Raw genomic sequence first — 23,539 nt, forward strand, 5'->3', positions numbered from 1 at the left:
GTGACCACGGGAAAAACCATAGCCTTGACTAGATGAACCTTTGTTGGCAAAGTAATGTCTCTGCTTTTGAATATGCTATCTAGGTTGGTCATAACTTTCCTTCCAAGGAGTAAGCGTCTTTTAATTTCATGGCTGCAGTCACCATCTGCAGTGATTTTGGAGCCCCCAAAAATAAAGTCTGACACTGTTTCCACTGTTTCCCCATCTATTTCCCATGAAGTGATGGGACCAGATGCCATGATCTTCGTTTTCTGAATGTTGAGCTTTTAGCCAACTTTTTCACTCTCCACTTTCACTTTCATCAAGAGGCTTTTTAGTTCCTCTTCACTTTCTGCCATAAGGGTGGTGTCATCTGCATATCTGAGGTTATTGATATTTCTCCTGGCAATCTTGATTCCAGCTTGTGTTTTAGTCGCATGGAAGCTTTTAAGTTACAAATGGTTGCTTAAACTCCTGCTACTTCTGCAGCTTCTTCCAACTACTACTTGGGGCCCCTGGATCAGAAATCCTCAGTATGAGGGCTAGGAGAATATGCTGCCTCACCATTTAGGGACAACATCCATTGTCATCTCAGAAGCAGTTATGGAATGAGAACAACGCTCCCTTTCCCTAGGCAACATAATTATCCTAAAAAAAGAAGGGGGGAATGAGAGGGTAACAGGCAGTAAGGCTAGGAGTCTCCAAACGTAGGAAATAAGCTGCAAGTGTCAGACATTTTTATCTCTCTTAAGCGGCAGGAGGAAACAAACTAGTGATATATATATATATATATATATATATATATATTCCCCCCCCCTTCTCTATACAAATTTAAAAGGAGGTTTCTCTTAAAATACTGTGTTGCCATAATGACACCTGGTTTCACCTGAAGTTAACTATTTCTCAAACCTTGAGTTAGCCAATGCATTTTTCTTAAGGAAATGTTTGTCTTAAGCTATGTTAATGTACTATGCATCAACCCCAGACTCTGTCTTCAAGTCGGTCCCATCTAATGGCTCAGAACCTACTTGACAAACCATTATGTTATACTCAGATATTGTTCCCCTAATCAATGTAAATGAAACTATTTGTATGGTAATCTGCTCTTCTACAAGATTCAAGTCAATCATTTTATGGCCCAGGATGACTAGTCTGGTGCCAAGATTATCCCAAAATACATCTTATGGATGAGGGGCCTGGTGCCATTCTTAGTTTTAAGACATTCCTTTCTTTCATTAACAGACATTACATTCTCTTTGTAATGCTTATGGTATCTTTTGTATTAAAATAAAACCTATAGTGTTAGTTCCTCAGTCATGTCCAACTCTTTGTAACCCCATGGACTGTAGCCTGTCAGGCTCCTCTGTCCATGGGATTCTCCAGGCAAGAATACTGCTGTAGGTTGCCATTTCCTTTTCCGGGTGATCTTCCCAACCCAGTGCTCAAACCTGGGTCTCCCCTATTGCAAGCAGATTCTTTATCGTCTGAGCCACCAGGGAAGCCCAAACTTTTGTGTTATCCTCTTGTAATTCGTGTGAATTGTAAATTTTCTCTCTCTCTCTATTTTTTTTTTTCCTTTTGCATTTTGTGGTGATTTCAAAGAACCATGCTTTGTGTTTGTTGATTTTTCTGCTTAGAAGTTAGCTTTCTTTTTCATTCAGGTCTTTTGTCATTTAGTTGCTTAGTTGTGTCTGATTTTTTGTGACCTCATGGACTGCAGCACGCAAGGCTTGCCTGTCCTTCACTATCTCCCAAAGTTTGTTCAAATCATGTCCATTGAGTTGATGATGACATCCAACTATCTCATCCTCAGTCCCTCCCTTCTCCTCCTGCCCTCAATCTTTTGCAGCATCAGGGTCTTTTCAAATGAGTCAGCATTTCACATCAGGTGGCCAAAGTATTGGAGCTTCAGCATCCAATCTTTCCAGTGAATAATCAGCATTGATTTCCATTGATTGACTGGTTTGATCTCCTTGCTGTCTCAGGGACTTTCAAGAGTCTTTTTTTTTTTTTCTTCTTTCTTATTTTCATTCTTCTACATACTTTAATAAGCTGTTTTTTTTTCTTTTATTTATAAGATGGATTTCAAAACCTTTGACATTTAGCTTTTTTAAAGACTTTTTTTCTTTTTTAACAATTATTTTAATTTTGTTGGAATATAGCTGATTTACAATGTTGTGTTTGTTTCAGATGTATAGAAAAGTGATTCAGTTATACAGTACATATATTCATTCTTTTTTAGATTCTTTTCTCATATAGGTTATCACAGAATGTTGAGTAGATTTCCCTGTAATACGCTTTTATAGTGCTCTTCTTTTTAAGGTGTGCCTTGTTAAATTATCAAATAAGAGGACTCCAGACTTAAATTTGGTAATAAGATTGAACCCTGACAAAAGTGGAAAGGAAGCATGTGATCAATGAGATACACTAAACATGAAGGAAGAGATACACCATGTTTCCCTAATGCTTCCTGTTGTGCTGGTTAACAATGTGTGAACCAAGCCCCACCATTCACTCTCCAGTGGAGTTAGCTGTGACTCTCAGTTGAGAGTGAATTGAAGGATACCCAGGTCCCAGAGATGATGTGGTTGTGAAAAGAGCCAAGGCAGCCAAATGACGGATGAAGAATGTGATTAATATACCCCAAGCAAAGGGCAGGTTTAGGTAAGCTTAGACTTAGGGTTTGTACTTGTGTGTGTACGCATGTTAGTCACTCAGTTGTGTTCAATTCTTTGCAATCTCATGGACTGTAGACTGCCAGCCTCCTCTGTCCATGGAATTTTCCAGGCAAGAATAATGGAGTGGGGTACCATTCTCTTTCCCAGGGGATCTTCCCAACCCAGAGATTGAACCAGGGTCTTCCTGCAATGCAGGCAGATTCTTTACCATCTGAGTTACCAGCGAAGTCCAAGGTTTGTATAGATCTCATCATATAGTTAAGACTGACCAATATTTTATAATATCCTGATTTACAGAGTTAAATGAGTTGGATGATATCAAAGGAAACAGAGGTGATGAAGGAGAGATCTGAGAACCAGAGCCGATCTCTAAACTTCCTGAGACATGCAAGCTACTGTATCTGCTTACATGAAGACTCAGACTGACCCTCACTTAGTGTTAAGCTTGTGTGCTTAGTCGCTCAGTTGTGTCCAACTATTTACAACTTCATGGACTGTAGCCTGCCAGGTTCCTCTGTCCTGGGGATTCTGCAGGCAAGAATACTGGAGAGGGTTGCCATGCCATCCTTCAGGGGATCTTCTCAACCCAGGGACCAAAGGCAGGTCTCCCGCATTGCAGGCAGATTCTTTACCATCTGAGCCACCAGGGAAGCCATATCTAAGCACAATATTGTGCTGATGGAATGTCTCCTCCAAGTATAGAATGTCATCCTCTGCCAACTGAAGAATTTTTCTGAATTGTGAAAAATCACCACTTTCTCTCAAGTGAAAGATTTCATCTAAGAGTTTTTTTATTTGTGCATGTGGATTCATAGACATTGGATAGAATTTCCCAAATGGTGTGCTACAAATGGGAAATATTTAAAAATATATAAAAATAATGATTCTCTTTATTTAGGGGTCATCAGGACTTGGGACACTTGCTTCTGGGTCAGTATGTTTTTTCTATATATCCATCACTATCTCTGTTCCATAGTCTGACAGAGGTGCAGAAGCACTAGCCATGGTGATGTGGTCCATCAAATGGGCCTGGAATCCAACCAGGTGCGGGTAACTGTGTGTGTAGCTTGAATTGGGCTTTTTGGCATTCCTGAGAATGTAGGAGAAAGAAATGAGGTTGGTACAAGGAAGGGATTTATTGTGTGTTTATTGTACACTAGGATCTTTTGTTTCCCTCTTCAGATGTTAACTTTTTGCTTAGATACTATTTTCATCTTCTACAAACTTCTATAAAGGGTTTGAAATGGCTGGCTATAAAATACTCACAAATGTGTATATATATATATATATATATATATATATATATGTAAAAGTGCTCAGTCATGTCCAACTCTTTGGGACCCCATGGACTATAGCCTGCCAGGCTCCTCTGTCCATGGAATTTTCCAGGCAGGAATACTAGAGTTGGTTGCCAGTCCCTTCTTCAGGGAATCTTTCAAACCCAGGGATCAAACCTGGGTCTCCTGCATTACAGGCAGATTCTTAACCATCTGAGCCACTTGGAAAACCAATATGTTGTGTGTGTGAGTTTGTGTGTGTGTGTAATAAAGCTATCGAGACGTCCTCTTTGAATTGCTTTAGAATTTAGGGCCAGGAAATCTGAACCTAACTCCAGAGTTGGTGAGAGCATTAGTAATGGGTCTTCAGTGGGTACCTCAGGAAAAACCATTGACCCAGCTTCCATGGAGGCCTTCATTTTGATCTTACCTCTGCTTCCCACGTTACCTGCCAGGCTGGGTTAGTCATAAAAGGCTCTCACCTGGAATGGTTTAGTTGCTTAGTCTTGTCTGACACTTTTGACCCCATGGATTCTAGCCTGCCAGCTTACTCTATGCATGCGATTTTCCAGGCAAGAATACTGGAGTAGGTTGCCATTTCCTTCTGCAGGGGAACTTCCTGACCCAGGAATCAAACCTGGGTCTCCTGCATAGTAGTCAGATTCTTTAACGACTAATCCACCAGGGAAGCCACCTGGGGAGAGCCAGGTTATTGAAATGGGTGAATGTTGTTCATCAAATTATGCAAGTCTGCTATAACCCAGTAATTTTCATTTTTTTATAATTGACATTTTAGTAGTTTGTTTGTTTGTTTGTTTTTGAAAAACAACAATACAAGCCAAGTGACCTAAAGGCTAGACATAGAAGGAGCTGGAAGGATCCCTCCCCATGAACATGAAGGCTGTAGCTTAATGGGATGCACAGTTAAGCCAGTGGCTGTAAGAAATTGTTTTCTAATAGGTCTACTAGGAGGGAGGTCAGACAGCCTTATTTTGTCCACTTATGATTAGAATTTATTCCTTCATAATTCCATCCTCTTCACTCTGAGTTTTTTTTTTTGTTTTGTTTGTTTGTTTGTTTTTGATACCACAGCAGAGGCAGGGAGAAACAGGAAAAGCACATGGGTCTCCATCCCAATCATGCAGTTCGGTTCCAAAGGGCTCCTGGCCACAAAGTCACAGTTCTGGTTGGTTGTTCCTCCTGCCTGCAGCTGTGGCTCTAGGATTCCCTGAGCACAAACTGCTCCTCTCCTTCTCCAGTATAAGCAGTACCTTCCTGGGAAACTTTGAGATAACCACTTACCCTCCCAACTTCATGTTTCTTATCTTAAAGAACAGCCAGTGTTAACTCAGACAAGCATCTCAACCTTCTCATCCCAGATCCTTTTTGGTCAAAATTTCCATCTGGGTAATCTGGGATTACTGCCTGCAAGTCATTCATGACATTCTATTTGTTAAAGAAGCCTATAAAATCAGTCATGAGTCTTAGAATTGTCTAAAAATATTCAGGTATTCTTTTCTGTGTTTCCCAGCACCCTGTGCAGATCACCATGGATTTGTATCCACCTGAGATCATTAGCTTCAGAGGCCTTCGCCCAGACTGGGTGAATCTGCAAGTCCCTAGCACCCTACCCCATGTTCATAGCCGGCAGACATTAAATGTTGATTGCATTCTTTTTGCCTGATACTGTCCTCCAGGGTATCATACTTTTCCTGATAAAGATGGATGCGTAAATCAGCATCAACCAATGATTTCATTTTCCATTCTACCTGCTGTCTTTTTTAGACCAAGATCATTTCCCAAGAGAATATCATCTCAGGGGATAATGTGATGATTAAGAGAATGTTCATGGAACTCAGCACGGAGCCTTATGTACAGTACATACACTGTAAATGGAATCTGGTGTTGTTGTAATAGTTAACCTTTGGAATGGACATTTTAAATACTTAGTATAATGATAGAAAGATGGCTGTATATTGGGGGCAAGCTTAAATATGTCATAATAGCTCATGACATGGGCTTGCCAGCTTCATGACTTAGGCTTTGCAGTCTCCATCAAGTTGCTTTTCCTCTCCCTGTGCCTCACTGTCTCCATTTATAAAATTAGATAATACTGTTACTAGATATGTTACTCTGAATTTGTAATTAACCACTTCTTTATCCCTACATGGATAGCTGAGGTGTCTGGATTCCTCATCTGTGATACATGCTCACTCATCTCTCTAGTAGATGAATCAACACCTGCTGACTCCTGATAGTTTGAGATGCAGCTCCTACTCTCTGAACCTCAAATATTCTCATCTATTAAAAATAGTAATGCCTGCCTCAAAAGGCTACTGAGTGTATCAGAAGAGCTGATATCTAGAAAGTTCTTATCAGTGTTTGGTTCATTCAATAAACATCATGAGGACCACCTATAGTTTTATTTCTTTGGAAGGAAAACCATTCCCTGCTGTTTCAACAAATTTCAAGGAAAGGCGTTTAATCCTAATAAATCAACAAAGTTTATCTTTGAAAAGTATCCCTGACATGAATCCCTCTATTTTCGCTATTTCAGACATTTCTACTTGTGGTTGGTGTGGTGGGCGTGATGGTGGCTGCAATTCCTTGGACTGCTATACCTGTTATTCCCCTTGGCATCATTTTCTTTTTTCTTCGGCAGTATTTCTTAGAGACGTCACGAGATGTGAAACGCCTGGAATGTACAAGTGAGTACCGGGGCTCTCAGGTTGGGAGGGCAGTGCAGGCTTTTTTCCATCCATATTGCAATTAACCAGATCCCTGAAACTCTGCAGACTGTCCTGTGGAATTTCTCACTGTTAACATTAGGTGATTGAAAGTTCTGGCCCCTGAGAGTAGGTTTTGGCCCTTAAGGCAAATGGAGCTGGTGGTGGGTCAGCTGCACTTTGCATTTTAGCCCAAAGAAGATGGATGTAAGCACCATGAGAACAGGGACCATTTCTGTCATGTTCACGACATACTTCCTTACACAGCATATTACACTATTAATACTATTCTTAAAAGTATCTCATCATATTGAAACCAATGCAAAAGGAAAACAGAGAATAGAATTGAAACATGTATATTGTCAGATGTGAAATAGATTGCCAGTCTGGGTTTGATGCATGAGACAGGGTGCTTAGGGCTGGTGCACTGGGATGACACAGAGGCATGGCATGGGGGGTGGTGGTGGAAGGGGGGCTCAGGATGGGGGACACATGTACACCCATGGCTGATTCATGTCAATATATGGCAAAACCACTACAATATTGTAAAGTAATTAGCCTCCATTTAAAATAAATAAATTAAAAAGAAAGAAAGCTGAGCATTGAAAAATTGATGTTTTTGAACTGTGATGTTGAAGAAAACTCTGTAGAGTCCCTTGAACTGCAAGAAGATCCAACCAGTCCATCATAAAAGAGATCAGTCCTGAGTGTTCATTGGAAGGACTGATGTTAAAGCTGAAACTCCAATGCTTTGGCCACCTGATGAGAAGAGCTGACTCATTTTAAAAGACCCTGATGTTGGGAAAGATTGAGGGCAGGAGGAGAAGGGGACAACGGAGGATGAGATGGATGGTATCATCGACTCAATGGACATAAGTTTGGATAAACTCTGGGAGTTGATGATGGACAGGGAGGCCTGGCATGCTGTGGTCCATGGTGTTGCAAAGAGTCGGACATGACTGAGTGATTGAATTGAACTGAACTGAACTGAAAGTTACCAGAAATGACAAGGAAAGGAAAAGATTAGGAAAAGGAAAAGAGACCTCAAGAAATGTATGTCAGAAGTAATATATTTGAAAAATACATTCTTTCACACATTCTAGTAAGTTGCAGTTGTTAAAAGTATTGAAAATATGTGTGTTAGTCGCTTAATCATGTCTGACTCTTTGCGATCACATAGACTGCAGCCCACCAGGCTCTTCTGTCTATGGAATTCCCTAGGGAAGAATACTGGAGTGGGTAGCCATTCCCTTCTCCAGAGGATCTTCCTGACCCATGGACTGAACCCAGGTCTCCTGCATTACTGGTGATTCTTTAATATCTAAGCCACCAGGGAAGACCTGATGAAAAGATCAACCCTGTTATTTTCAGGTTTGCTCTTTGTCATTATCAGGATTTGGAGTGTCAGCACACTGTTTGTGTACCCCCTTTCTCAAAGCTATTCATATAAATGATGCTGAAAATAATCCCCTAGGAGAACACAGGAAGGGGATATGTTCAGTATGCATTTAATTGATTACTCCATTCACCTTCCTAGTTTTAGAATAATGGGGAACAGAGGTGTTCCTTGTGGTCCTGTGGGTAAGACTCTGCTTCCACTGCAGGGGCCACCACTTCAGTCCCTGGTTGGGAAACCAGATCCTGCAAGGTGCAGCAAAAAAACAAAAACAAACAAACAAAAAACAGAATAGTGGGGAACACATTTTATGATTCATTAGTCTATTCTATAGGTAATCACAGATGATGAAATAATCAAATTTCTCTTATTAATGCACACATTTCATCAATATTAAAACAAAAATAAGGAAAATAGAGTGTTATATATTCTTAAAAAGTTGTAAAAACAATAGCCAAAAAGTAAGGAAAGAATATGTTTGCATCAGAGACCTCAACCATGAATAATTATTGCAAATTTATACCAACTTAACCTAGAAACCAAGCCAAGAACAGACACATTGAGTCTCATGCTTCTCTGTATCTACTAAGTGGAAAAAAAAAAAAAAAATCTCAGTTCATCCAGTCAAAGGAGCTGTTTTATTTTGGCATTTGTATGTTTTGTTTTTAATAATAAACACTTGAGATACTTATCTTTATTTGCAAAAAGGATAGTGATCATCAGTTTCATAAAATCTGTAGAAGACATTTTCACTCATCAAGAGAAGCAGCTAACCTCCTGTGAGGTCGAGTTTGGTGAGGTGTTTGGATGGATGGGGACTAGTAAAGTCCAGGTGTGTGTCATTCTCCTATATGACTGAGTAGGATGGTAGGACCTGGGGAGCCAGAAGAGAAAGTGATGAACTGCATCCAGTCTTCTCTGTAGACAGGGCTGCAGACCTTTTATGGTTTGAGGCCACTCATGAAATGAGTCTTTCAACAGTCTTGTTGCAAAGCAGGTCTCTGGTACATTGATAGAGGGATTGTTCCAGAAAGAATATTTGACAGAATTTTTGCCTGGGGCAAGGGACATTTCCCATTCATATGGAAGTGGAGAGATGGATTCTTTCTGAGGCTTTTGTCAAGAAGCAGTACAGGATTTTCTCAGTATTTGATCTGGAGAGTCTGAGAACTTTGGCACTATCACTGTGGATTATTTGGATTTTTTGCACCCAGTAGGCTGCAACAAGTTAGACAATACATTTAATCCAGATACCCCATCTTGCACACCTCAGATAACCACATGTGGTGACCAGTTGACTAGAATGTTTGTGTTCTCTCTCTGGGAGGTACTGGTGGGGGTGTTCAGTCCCTTAGTCATGTCCGACTCTTTGACCCCGTGGACTGCAGTACACCAGGCTTCCCGTTCCCAGTCCTTCACCATCTCAAAGAGTTTGCTCAAACTCATGTCCATTGAGTTGGTGATGCCATCCAACCATCTCATCCTAGGGCTGAGTGGATGGTCACCTGGCCCCCAGCCCAGGCTGTCCTCCCCCAGCCCAGGGCTTCCCATCCCCTATGAGCCCCAACGTTTCACAGAAGGAAGCCTGCTCTTTCCTTCCTTATTGAACTGGGAACACTAAACACAAGAGGAAGTTCTGTGTCTTTACCTATTTGTACCTCAACCCCTCCAAACGTGCAGTGCCCAGGTGCATGTCTGTACTGACTGAACTGTCACCAGGCATTCAGATCCTGGACTCAGGAGTGAGGACCTGAGAACAGTGTGGAGTTTCCCACTTGGTTCTTCCCCATCATTTTATAAAATCTCTGTAGCCTCCTGTAAGATGCATTACTAACTTCCTGTAAATAACCTCGTTGTATTAACAGGTCTTCTCTAAGAGATGCACAGGTAACAAGGTGATGTCAGTATTTCTTGCTGATACAACACAAGTTGTCACTCACCCCAGACAGAGGTCACAGACTCATTATGTGCCCTTGACAACAGCAAGTTACATCCTCATTCACAGCGGGGAATGAAAACCCTACCAGGAAGTGTCCTCCCTGCCTGGCAGCCTGCAGCCCACCTGTTCCCTGAGAGACAGGAGCCTGACCCTGGTGCTCGTGGTCAGTGTGCTCTTAGAGAAGATGGCAGGAAATGAATGGTCAGTGATGTGACACCAGACCCCAAACCGACATGAAGTCACTCAAAAGAGAATGGACACTAAGGCCAGTGTCAGATTCTACAAGATTGACGTGAGTGTCACTTGCTGCTGTGACCTCAGAACACCAAGACAGGTATCCAGCAGGCAGTTATAAAAATGTCCATCAGGCTCCTGGAGCAGAAGTCAAGACTATGCAAACACTCCTCATCTGCCAAGTCCTGTGGGCACAAGGGCAGTGCAGCACCAGGTGCTCTGTGACCCACACAGAGGCTCCTGGCACAGGTTCGGGGGAGGCGCAGGACGGGGGAGATGGCAGACTGTCTGCTCCCTTACTCGTCTCACCCTGTCCTGTGTCTGGCTCCGGTGCAGGGTGGGGTATGTACTGACTCTATCCCAGCCCTTAGGTTGCTCATCTAAGATGTAGATGGCCCACAGGTAGCTCATCAAAATAAGTGTGGTGAGGACTCTAATGAGGAATTAAATTTTAAAATGCTACTGATTCAAAAATTAGTGAATAGTAATTACTCACCCATGAAAAAGAATGAAATATCACCATTTGCAGCAACATTGATGGACTTAGGGAATATTATTATTAGTAAAGTAAGTCAGAGAAAGATAAATATGATATCACTTATATATGGAATCTAAAAATAATACAAATGAATCTGTACACAAAATAGACTCAGAGACATAGAAAACAAACAGTTGCCAAAGGGGATTGGGAGAGAGGGAAGAACAAATTAGAAGTATGGGATTAATAGACACACTGCTAGATAACAACAAGGAATTACTATATAGCACAGGGAATTTTATGCAGTATCTTATAATAACCTATAATTGAATATAATCTAAAAAATAACTGAATGACTATGCTATATCCCTAAAACTAACACATTATTGTAAATCAATACTTTTTATTTAAATATGAATAATTCCCACCTGGTGAGACACCAGAAAAATTTAGATGGAGGCATGTTTTTAGAGGATCCTGATGAAAGAACAAGAATTTCTTTATCTAAATCTAGCTGTGATGTGAATTTGATCAAAGATAGTTTCAAGGAGAATCTTTCATTCCCAGGTCATTAAAGTGAAGTGTGGTGTGAGCCGGAGTTTGAGGGTCACATGGAGGATTCCCTTTGGCGGGATGTGTGACCACAGACCCCAGGAAGCAGTGGTTTCCTCGCGTCCAGACTCCCTGACTTTCTCTGTTGTGTGTCTGTCTTTGCTTCCCCAGCACGGAGCCCGGTGTTTTCCCACTTAGCATCTTCTCTCCGGGGACTCTGGACAATCCGGGCATACAGAGCTGAACAGAAGTTTCAGGAAGTGTTTGACGCATACCAGGATTTGCACTCAGGTCTGTAAGTTTCTGGAAATAATTTCTAAGGATGAGATCTGCTGCCTTCTGAGGCTGACTCCATCTCCAGTGGCCTGGCTGGCCAGCATCTCTCTCTGTGCCTCCCCTTATCCCACTCTGCATACCTGCCTCCCCCACCCCTTCCTCTCAGCATCCCCTCTGTGCTCCCTTCTTCCCTGTCATCCCCAGCTTTTCTCCCCTGACTGGCTTGCATTGTCTTTGAGTCACCATGCCCTGTGGACTTCTGTCTCTTTAGGGCAAGAGTCAGCAAACTCTTTTTTTTTTGCAAATTCTTTTTTACGAAGATCCAGATAGAAAATATTGTAGGCTTTGTGTGCTATACTGTATCTGTTGCAACTACTTACTTTGCTGTACATTTTGCAAATGGCTGTACCTGTGTTCCAATAAAACTTTATTTGCAGAACCAGGTGGTGGCTGTTTTTTCCCTCCAGGCTGTGGTTTGCTGACTCTGGCAGAAGTGATTGAGGAAAATAATTTCCTGATTTGCTACCCACTTGATTATGTTTTTATCAGTGAAGTTTTTTTTTCCCTAGAAAAAATTCAGGTAGAAAATTCAGGATTTTCTCTAAGTATATAAAATTCAAGCCAAACTTTCCAATTATTATTGTATTTTGAAGATAAAATTGCATTTTGAAAGTCATATGCAGATCCTGTTAGCTGATGGTCATATAGACACTAGCTCCTAAGAATAAACACCACAGGGCCCTGTAATGAGGGCAGAATGTTCTGGAAACAGTGTGAGCTATGCTCTCTGCTGTGTGAGAGCTGGGAACAGTTGGCCCCATGAGAGGATGATCTTCACGCTGAGACCCAGCACTGCAAGAAATGCACTGATGAGATGATTTTTCCATCTTCCTTCTTGTGATTGTGATTGTATTTCTGTTGATAACCTGTGGGTTGATGTTTTCAGTGCATGCTCCCTGGACTGAGTCCTGTGTGTCCCATATATTGTTTTGTCTTAGAACCTATTTTTCTGAAATCTTCAGGTTTCTTGGGTGTGTAACTTTGCTGTCCTACCTTGTGTAAAGTCTTCTGTAGCTAAACTGAGAAAATGCTGTCCTGCGTGAGAAGCAGCTAACATGTTTTTTCTGTTCATGTATTACACTTATTATGATTCACAAAACAGAGGCTTGGTTCCTGCTTTTGACGATGTCCCAATGGCTCGCTGTGTATCTAGATGTCATCTGTGCCATCTTTGTCACTGTTGTTGCCTTTGGGGCCCTGATTCTGGTAGAATGTAAGTACAGATGTGAATACTTGTGATATGGTTACAGTTTATAGCTTTGTTTGTAGTTATTAAACTCTTGTCTTCTTGTCTAATATATACTCTTTGGTTCTAATGGATTGTATTAAAGTCTCTGCAGTATGTGAATCCACAGTGTGGTCCATGTGAAGTCGTTTGTGTCTTGATGAGAACTTTTATCTTTTTTTCCACTTACTTGTTTATTTACAGTAGGTCCTTGTTGAGACCATTAAAAATTTTTTTTGGCATGTGATTGATTTACAGTGTGTTAGCTTCAGGTGTACAGCCAAGTGAATCTGTTATACATATATCCACTTTTAAAGATTCTTTTTCCACACCCCCATAAACATTGGGGTGCATGTATTTTTTAGTAATTTGCATTTTGATTAATACTTCAAATGAATTTTCATTTAGAAAAGAATTTTTGCTTTTGACTTTAGAAATCCTCAGGAGCAAAGACCAGGTATGAACATGCCTGCTCCAGCAGACCTGTGGTGCCTTGGGCCCCTGCTTTGGCTCACTCAGGCCATTCTTTCTTTTTTATTTTAAATTTTATTGGGGTTTTAGTTTGTTTACCCTGTTGTCTTAGTTTCTGATGTATAGCAAAGTCAATCTGCTATCAGTTCAGTTCAGTCACTCAGTTGTGTCTGACTCTTTGCAACCCCATGAGCCACAGTTTGCCAGGCCTCCCTGTCCATCACCAACTCCAGGAGTCCATCCAAACCCATGTCCATCGAGTTGATGATGCCATCCAACCATCTCATCCCCTGTTGTCGTCTTCTCCTCCTGCCCTCAATCTTTCCTAGCATCAGGGTCTTTTCCAATGAGTCAGCTCTTCGCATCAGGTGGCCAAGGTATTGGAGTTTCAGCTTCAACATCAGTCCTTCCAATAAACACCCAGAACGTATCTCCTTTAGAATGGACTGGTTGGATCTCCTTGCAGTCCAAGGGACTCTCAAGAGTCTTATCAAACACCACAGTTCAAAAGCATCAATTCTTTGGTGCTCAGCTTTCTTCACAGTCCAACTCTCACATCCATACATGACCAATGGAAAAACCATAGCCTTGACAAGATGGATCTTTGTTGACAAAGTACTGTCTCTGCTTTTTAATATGCTGTCTAGGTTGGTCATAACTTTCCTTCCAAGGCGAAAGTGTCTTTTAATTTCATGGCTACAGTCACCATCTGCAGTGATTTTGGAGCCCAGAAAAATAAAGTCTGACACTGTTTCCCCATCTATATGCCATGAAGTGATGGGACTGGATGCCATGATCTTAGTTTTCTGAATGTTGATTTAAGCTAGTTTTTCACTCTCTTCTTTCACTTTCCTCAAGAGGCTCTTTAGTTCTTCACTTTCTGCCATAAAGGTGGTGTTATCTGCATATCTGAGGTTATTGATATTTCTCCTGGCAATCTTTATTCCAGATTGTACTTCCTCCAACCCAGCATTTCTCATGATATATCTACTATTTTTTAGATTCTTTTCATATATAGGTCATTACAGAGTTCTCTCTACTTTACAGTCCAGTTGAGTTCAGTCACTCAGTTGTGTCTGACTCTTTGCAACCCCATAAATCCCAGCACGCTAGGCCTCCCTATACATCACCAACTCCTGGAGTTCACTCAGACTCATGTCCATCGAGTCAGTGATGCCATCCAGCCATCTCATCCTCTGTCGTCCCCTTCTCCTCCTGCCCACAATCCCTCCCAGCATCAGAGTCTTTTCCAATGAGTCAACTCTACGCATGAGGTGGCCAAAGTACTGGAGTTTCAGCTTTAACATCATTCCTTCCAAAGAAATCCCAGGGCCGATCTCCTTCAGAATGGACTGGTTGGATCTCCTTGCAGTCCAAGGGACTCTCAAGAGTCTTCTCCAACACCACAGTTCAAAAGCATTAATTCTTCGGTGCTCAGCCTTCTTCATACTCCAACTCTCATATCCATACATGACCACTGGAAAAACTATAGCCTTGACTAGATGAACCTTTGTTGGCAAAGTAATGTCTCTGCTTTTGAATATGCTATCTAGGTTGGTCATAACTTTCCTTCCAAGGAGTAAGCGTCTTTTAATTTCATGGCTGCACTCACCATCTGTAGTGATTTTGGAGCCCAAAAAGATAAAGTCTGACACTGTTTCCACTGTTTCCCCATCTATTTCCCATGAAGTGATGGGACCGGATGCCATGATCTTAGTTTTCTAAATGTTGACTTTAAGCCATCTTTTTCACTCTCCACTTTCACTTTCATCAAGCGGCTTTTTAGTTCCTCTTCACTTTCTGCCATGAGGGTGGTGTCATCTGTATATCTGAGGTTATTGATATTTCTCCCAGCAATCTTGATTCCAGCTTGTGTTTCTTCCAGTCCAGCGTTTCTCATGATTTACTCTGCATATAAGTTAAATAAGCAGGGTGACAATATACAGCCTTGACGTACTCCTTTTCCTATTTGGAACCAGTCTGTTGTTCCATGTCCAGTTCTAACTGTTGCTTCCTGACCTGCATACAAATTTCTCAAGAGGCAGGTCAGGTGGTCTGGTATTCCCATCTCTTTCACAGTTTTCCACAGTTTATTGTGATCCACACAGTCAAAGGCTTTGGCATAGTCAATAAAGCAGAAACAGATGTTTTTCTGGAACTCTCTTGCTTTTTCCATGATTCAGCGGATGTTGGCAATTTGATCTCTGGTTCCTCTGCCTTTTCTAAAACCAGCTTGAACATCAGGAAGTTCACGGTTCACATATTGCTGAAGCCTGGCTTGGAGAATTTTGAGCATTACTTTACTAGTGTGTGAGATGAGTGTAATTGTGTGGTAGTTTGAGCATTCTTTGGCATTGCCTTTCTTTGGGATTGGAATGAAAACTGACCTTCTCCAGTAGTTTCTTATTAGCTATCTATTTTAATATTTTATATATAATAGTATGAATTTGTTAATCCCAGTCTTCCAATTTATCCCTCCCCTCCCTTATCTCCTGGTAACCATAAATTTGTTTTCTACATTTGTTACTCTACTTCTGTTTTATAGATAAGTTCATTTGTAGCCTTCTGTTATATTCCATATATAAGCAGTATCATATTCTATTTTTCTCTGATGTACTTCACTCAGTATGAAAATCTATAGGTCCAGCCATGTTGCTGCAAATGGCATTATTTCACCCTTTGGTATGGTTGGGTAATATTCCATTGTATGTATGGCATCACATCTTCCTTATCCTTTGCTCTGTTGATGGATATTTAGGTTGCTTTCATGTCCTGGCATTGTAAATAGTGCTGCAGTGAACATAAGGGTGGATGTATATTTTGGAATTATGGTTTCCTCTGGATATGTACTCAGGAGTGGGATTGCTGGATCATATAGTAGCTTTATTTTTAGTTTTTAAAGGAACCTCCAAATTGTTCTCCTTAGTGGCTGTACCAGTTTACATTCCTACCAACAGTATATAAGAGTTCCCTTTTCTCCACATCCTCTTCAGTATTTATTATTTGTAGACTTTTTGATGATGATCATTCTGACTGGTGTGAGGTAAGACCTCATGGTGGTTTTTTGCTTTTATTTTTCATTTTTTTCTACCATAGTTTTGATATGCATTTCTCTAATAATTAGAGATGTTGGCCATCTTTTCATGTGCTTTTGGCTATCTGTATGTCTTCTTTAAAGAATGTCTGTTTTAATATTCTGTCTATTTTTAAAATTTTGTTGTTTGTTTATTTTTGATAGTGAACTTCAGTGAACCATTTGTGTATTTTGGAGAGTAATCCCTTGTCAGTCACTTCATTTTCAAATATTACCCCCCATTCTGCAGGTTGTCTTTGGTATTTTTTATGGTTTTCCTTGCTGTTCAAAAGCTTTTAAGCTTAATTGGGTTCTGTTTGTTTAGGTTTTATTTTATTTTATTTTCATTAGGATATGGGTAAAAAAAATAAAAGCTTGCTTCAATTTATGTCAGAGAGTGTTCTCCCGGTTTTCATTTAAGTTTTGTAGTGCCTGGTCTTACATTTATGTCTGTAATCCATTTTGAGTTTATTTTTGTGTATGGTGTTAGGGAGCATTCTAATTTTATTCTTTTACATGTAGCTGTCCAGTTTTCTCAGTACTAATTATTTAAGAAACTGTCTTTTCTCCATTGTATATTCTTGCCTTCTTTACAATAGGTGACCACAGATGCATGGGTTTATCTCCGGATTTTTGTCCTGTTCTGTTGATCTATATTTCTGTTTTTGGTGCCAGTAGCATACTGTTTTAATTACTGTAGCTTTGTAGTATAGTCTGAAGACAGGGAGCATGATTCCTCCTACCTTCATTTTTATTCTTTGTTTTCCCCAAGATTACATTGGCTATTCATGGGATTTTGTGTTTCCATACAAAATATAAATTTTGTTCTAATTCTGTGGAAAATGCCATTGGTAATTTGATAGGGATTGAATTGAATCTGTAGACTGCTTTGAGTAGTTTGCCTGTTTGCTTACAGTAGGTCTTCATTGAGATCTTTTATCTTTTTCTCTTTCTTTGAATGGGTTGAGGTCTACATAACTGTAGCAAGACTACCTTCTGAAGATTCCAGGTAGTGTCCATTAGTTGGATTGAGAGAACCAGATATAGCTTAGGTTTTAGGTTTTAGCTTTTGGGCTACTTGGACCTCTTGGTTGCAGGGGTCTGGTGTACTGGGGTGAGAAAGATTCTCTGTGGCAAAAACAGTATCCACACTACTATGTGGGTCCCAGGTGAGCTGTTTTTGGAATATGTGCCATGAATTCATTATCCCTCACTATCCATAGCAATAACCCTGAATCACAGTGTTTAATAATGGAAAAATGAAAGTAATATTTTAGATTTAAAAGCACTGGCTTTTAAAACCCACTGCCTTGTTCTTGTGATTTCAGCTGCAGCTACATTGGACATAGAAAGTGAAATTACATAATTATAATTGAAGCATAAGGACAAAAATCTGAACAATGATATCTTCACCTATATTATACTGCCAAGTATATCTCAATCCAGGTGGGATTAATATGATAAAGGACAAAAATGGTAAGGACCTAAGAGAAGCTGAGGAGATTAGGAAGAGGTGGCAGGAATACACAGACGAACTGTACAAAATATATCTTAATGACCTGGATAACCACAATGGTGTGGTCACTCACCCAGAGCAAGACATCCTGGAGTTTGAAGTCAAGTGGTCCTTAACTTCAAAGCATTACTATGAGCAAAGCTAGTGAAGGTAATGGAATTCCAACTGAGCTATTTAAAATCCTAAAAGATGATTCGGTTGAAGTCCTGCACTCAATATACCAGCAAATTTGGAAAACTCAGGAGTGGCCACAGGATTGGAAAAAGTCAATTTTCATACCAATCCCAAAGAAAGGCAATGCCAAAGAATGTTCAAACAATCATGCAATCGCACTCATTCTGCATACTAGTAAGGTTATACACAAATTCCTTTAAACAAGACTTTAACAGTACATTAACCAGGAACTTCCAGCTATATAAGCTGGGTTTAGAAAAGGCAGAGGAACCAGAAATCAAATTGCCAACATTCACTGGATCATAGAGAAAGCAAGGAAATTCCAGAAAAACATCTGCTTAATTGACTATGTGAAAGGCTTTGACTGTGTAGATCACAATAAACTGGAAAATTCTGAAAGAGATAGGAATACCAGTCCACTGTACCTTTCTCCTGAGAAACCTGTATGCAGGTCAAGAAGAAACAGTTAGAACTGGGTGTGAAACAATGGACTGGTTCAAAATTGGGAAAGGAGTATGACAAGGCTGTATATTGTCATTATGTTTATTTAACTTATATGAAGAATACATCATGCAAAATGCCAGGATGGAATCAAGATTTCTGAGAGAAATATCAATAACCACAGATATGCAGATGATACCACTCTAATGGCAGAAAGTAAAAAGGAACTAAAGAGCCTCTTGATGAAAATGAGAGAGCAGAGTGGAAAAGCTGGCTTAAAATTCAACATTCAAAAAACTAATATCATGGCATCTGGTCCCATCTGGGGTAAAATTGAAAGCAGTGACAGATTTTATTTTCTTGGGTCCAAAAAATCACTGTGAACTGTGACTGCAACCATGAATGAAAAGACGTTTGCTTCTTGGAAGGAAAACTATGAAAAATCTAGACAGAATATTATGGAAATACAAAAACCTCAAATAGCCAAAGCAATCTTGAGAAAGAAGAATGGAGCTGGAGAAATCAACCTGCCTGACTTCAGACTCTACTACAAAGCCACATTCATCAAGACAGTATGGTACTGGCACAAAGACAGAAACATAAACCAGTGGAACAAAATAGAAAGCCCAGAGATAAATCCACATACCTATGGACACCTTATCTTTGACAAAGGAAGCAATAATATACAATGGAGAAAAAAACAATCTCTTTAACAAGTGGTGCTGGGAAAACTGGTCAACCAATTGTAAAAGAATGAAACTAGAACACTTTCTAACACCATACACAAAAATAAACTCAAAATGGATTAAAGATCTAAATGTAAGACCAAAAACTATAAAACTCCTAGAGGAGAACATAGGCAAAACACTCTCTGACATAAATCACAGCAGGATCCTCTGTGACCCACCTCCCAGAATACTGGAAATAAAAGCAAAAGTAAACAAATGGGACCTATTTAAAATTAAAAGCTTTTGCACAACAAAGGAAATTCTAAGCAAGGTGAAAAGACAGCCTTCAGAATGGGAGAAAATAATAGCAAATGAAGCAACCGACAAAGAATTAATCTCAAAAATATACAAGCAACTCCTGCCGCTCAATTCCAGAAAAATAAACAACCCAATCAAAAAATGGGCCAAAGAACTAAACAGACATTTCTCCAAAGAAGACATACAGATGGCTAACAAACACATGAAAAGATGCTCAACATCACGCATTATCAGAAAAATGCAAATCAAAACCACAGTGAGGTACCATTTCACGCCAGTCAGAATGGCTGCTATCCAGAAATCTACAAGCAATAAATGCTGGAGAGGGTGTGTAGAAAAAGGAACCCTCTTACACTGTTGGTGGGAATGCAAACTAATACAGCCACTATGGAGAACAGTGTGGAGATTCCTTAAAAAACTGGAAATAGAACTGCCATATGACCCAGCAATCCCACTGCTGGGCATACACACTGAGGAAACCAGAATTGAAAGAGACACGTGTACCCCAGTGTTCATCACAGCACTGTTTATAATAGCCAGGACATGGAAGCCACCTAGATGTCCATCAGCAGACAAATGGATAAGAAAGCTGTGGTACATATACACAATGGAGTATTACTTGGCCTTTAAAAAGAATACATTTGAATCAGTTCTAATGAGGTGGATGAAATTGGAGCCTATTGTACAGAGTGAAGTAAGCCAGAATGAAAAATACCAGTACAGTATACTAACACATACATATGGAATTTAGAAAGATGGTAATGATAAACCTGTATTCGAGACAGCAAAAGAGACATGGATGTAGAGAACAGTCTTTTGGACTCTGTGGGAGAGGGCAAAGGTGGGATGATTTGGGAGAATGACATTGAAACCTGTATATTATCATATGTAAAATGAATTGCCAGTCCAGGTTCAATGCATGATACAGGATGCTCTGGGCTGGTGCACTGGGATGACCCAGACGGATGGGATGGGGAGGGAGGTAGGAGGGGGGTTCAGGAGGGGAACACATGTACACCCATGGCAGATTCATGTCAATGTATGTCAAAACCAATACAATATTGTAAAGTAATTCGCCTCCAATTAAAATAAATGTATATTAAAAATAAAAAAATAGCAAAAATAAAAAATAAGAAAATAAAAAGCAGAGACATCACTTTGCCAACAAAGTTCTGTATAAGTGAAAGCTTTGTTTCTTCAGGTAGTTGTGTAAGAGTTGTCAACAGATTTACATGTTGGGCCATTAAGAAATTTGAGGGCTGAAGAATTGATGCTTTCAAGCTGTGGTGTTGGAGAAGACATTTGAGAGTCCTTTGGACTGTTTGTAAGGAGATCAAACCAGTCAATCCTAAGGGAAACCAACCCTGAATATTCACTGGAAGAACTGATGCTGAAGCTCCAATACTTTGACCACCTTATGCAAAGAGCTGACTCATTAGAAAAAAACCTGGTACTGGGAAAGATTGAAGGCAGGGGGTGGCAGAGGGTGAGATAGCATTACCAACTCAATGGACATGAATTTGAGCAAACTCCGGGTGATAATGAAGTAATGGGAAGCCTGGTGTGCGGCAGTCCATGGCGACACAGAGTCAGACATGACTTAGTGACTGAACAATAACAACTTTGTTAGTTCTTCCTAAATTCATAATATTTTAAAAAATTTACTTATTCATTTAGCTGTACTGGGTGTTAGTTGGGGCACTCGGGATCTTCAGTCTTAGTTGTGACAGGCAGGACTTGAGCTCCAGCAAGTGAACTCTTAGTTGTGGCATGTGGAGTCTAGTTCCCTGATCAGGAATTGAACCTGGAACCCCTGCCCTGGGAGCTCAGAGTCTTAGCTATTGGACCACCAGGGAAGTCCTGCACAGTGGGTTTTTCAATTTTTTTTTTTTTAATGTATTGTCTCATACAGCAGAAGTGATATTATGAGTAATGCTATCATTACATGCAAATGATTTCAGTATTATAAAGAAGTCTTCTCGCCGCTATATATAAAATAGGTAACTAAAAAGGACCTACTGTATTGCACAGGGAACTCTATTTAATACTCTGTAATGATGTATATGGGAAAATAATTTTAAAAGAGCAGATTACATATATGTCTGGCTAATTCACTTTACTGTATACCTGAAACTAACACAACTTTATAAATCAACTATAATAAAAATCATAAAAATAAAGGAGTCTTCTTTGTAGAGTGACAGAAGGACCTGTGTGAGGGGTTGAGAAGGAGACTGACTTTATTCCTCTTCTTCTTCATTTAGCTTTGGATCTCGGGCAGGTTGGCCTGGTCCTGTCTCTCACTCTCACACTCATGGGGATGTTCCAGTGGTGCGTGAGGCAAAGTGCCGAAGTTGAGAACATGGTGATGTTTATCTTTCTGTTCTTAGCCTTTCCAGGTCCCCTTGCTGTTAAATGGCATAAAAGCAAATCTTATGTAAAATAATAAAAACTGTTATTTTTACTTAATTTTACAAAGTTTTTTACATCCTTCTCCATCTGCTTAAGGGCTTCCCTGGCAGCTCAGATGGTAAATAATCCCCCTGCAATGCAGGAGCCACTGGAGACTCAGACTCAATCCTTGGTTTGGGAAGATCCCCTTGGGAAGGGAATGGCTACCCACTCCAGTATTCTTGCCTGGAGAATCCCCATGGACAGAGAAGTCTGGCAGGCTACAGTCCATGGGATTGCAAAGAGTCAGACAGGACTGAGCAACTTTCATTTTCATGTTCCATGTGCTTCAAGTTAATGTAAAATAAAATATATATATATTTTTCTCAGTCATATGTATGCCGTATCAGAAGGTTTTATATTCATCACAAACTGTCTTCAAATACAATAAATGTCTCTGTAAGAGGGAGGTTATGAAATTCTGGAAACAATATAAACTAATTTCTTAGCAGTTTGTTTATATTTGTTTCTTAATGGGTAATTCCTTATTTTTGGTAAAATAAAAGAATCCAGTATTTTGAGGTTTATTTAATTACTATGTTCCTTCACCCCTCCCACATTTTAGCATTTATTCTTGTGTGTGTTGAACACCTGAATTTGCTGGTGGCCCTTCTTCCTGATAGGATAGGCTCCCTCAAAGTGTGCTCTCTAAGGCGTGGAGTCATGGTTGTTTAAGAGGCCTTAGTCAATAAGTAAATTATACTCTTTTGAATATTTGTACCTTCTCCTAAAGGGAGAAAAACAATAAAAATGAAGTTTCTCCATTTCTTTCCTCTAACAGAGTAGAAAGTGACTGATTATTAAAATGAGATTTGATGACTGTCCAGTTCTGCTCATCTGTAACACGTGGCCCTTCTGTAGCCACACATACTGATTGGTGTCCATAAGTGTTTTTTCTTAGAAAAACTTCTTGTTTTTTATTCAGATGTAAAAGGTGGTTCAGTAAAATTTTGCCATTAATTTCTCTAATTCTTTTAGCTTTAATATAAAATTGAAGGAAGTAGTTGTAAGTAAAAGTGTTGAAGATGATGAACAAGTTTGCTAATCGTCTAAGGCCTCATCAGACTCCTACTTCTGTCCTTTGTGGATGCTGAGACCTGGGATGTTCTGAACCATATAAAAGCAGAAGATTCCATTTACAGTCTCTGTACATACATCAACAAGACCCTCTGATACTAACTCATGAGATGTCATATGTGTTTCAGATGATTTCAGTAGAAAGGGTGATTGAATACACAGACCTTGAGAAAGAAGCATCCTGGGAACTCGAGTATTGTCCACCACCATCCTGGCCCAACGAAGGACTGATTTCCTTTATCAATGTGAACTTCAGGCATAAGTCGGATGGGCCTCTGGTATTGAAGAATGTGTATGCATACATTCATCCAGGACGAAAGGTTAGTTTAATCCATTTGCCTTTTTAAAATCCAGCTGAAGATTTCACACCACATCTGCTCTTGGTTTCTTTGTCAGTGTGTCAGGGGGACTCTGTCCTAATGGATGCAGATTAGATCAGTGACATTGTAGGTGAATCCTTCTTGGAAACTGACCATGGAGTAGGGATCCCTGCAATTTTTACCCTGTGTTGTGAGCTCCCTCATGGTGGT

General features: G+C 40.0%; 1 protein-coding gene across 1 annotated transcript in view; it reads left to right on the plus strand.

Annotated features, from left to right (window-relative positions):
- Positions 1 to 23,539, plus strand: part of LOC129624242 (ATP-binding cassette sub-family C member 4-like) — a 194,663-nt gene that overhangs the window by 117,908 nt on the left and 53,216 nt on the right. The window contains exons 21-25 of the mRNA XM_055541903.1: positions 6,492 to 6,642; positions 11,431 to 11,550; positions 12,698 to 12,808; positions 21,746 to 21,846; positions 23,138 to 23,329. Of these exons, the coding sequence (XP_055397878.1) occupies positions 6,492 to 6,642; positions 11,431 to 11,550; positions 12,698 to 12,808; positions 21,746 to 21,846; positions 23,138 to 23,329 (675 nt within the window). The remainder of the gene's footprint in view (positions 1 to 6,491; positions 6,643 to 11,430; positions 11,551 to 12,697; positions 12,809 to 21,745; positions 21,847 to 23,137; positions 23,330 to 23,539) is intronic.

The sequence above is a fragment of the Bubalus kerabau genome, chromosome 12 (genome assembly GCF_029407905.1).
Source record: "Bubalus kerabau isolate K-KA32 ecotype Philippines breed swamp buffalo chromosome 12, PCC_UOA_SB_1v2, whole genome shotgun sequence".
Taxonomy (NCBI): domain Eukaryota; kingdom Metazoa; phylum Chordata; class Mammalia; order Artiodactyla; family Bovidae; genus Bubalus; species Bubalus kerabau.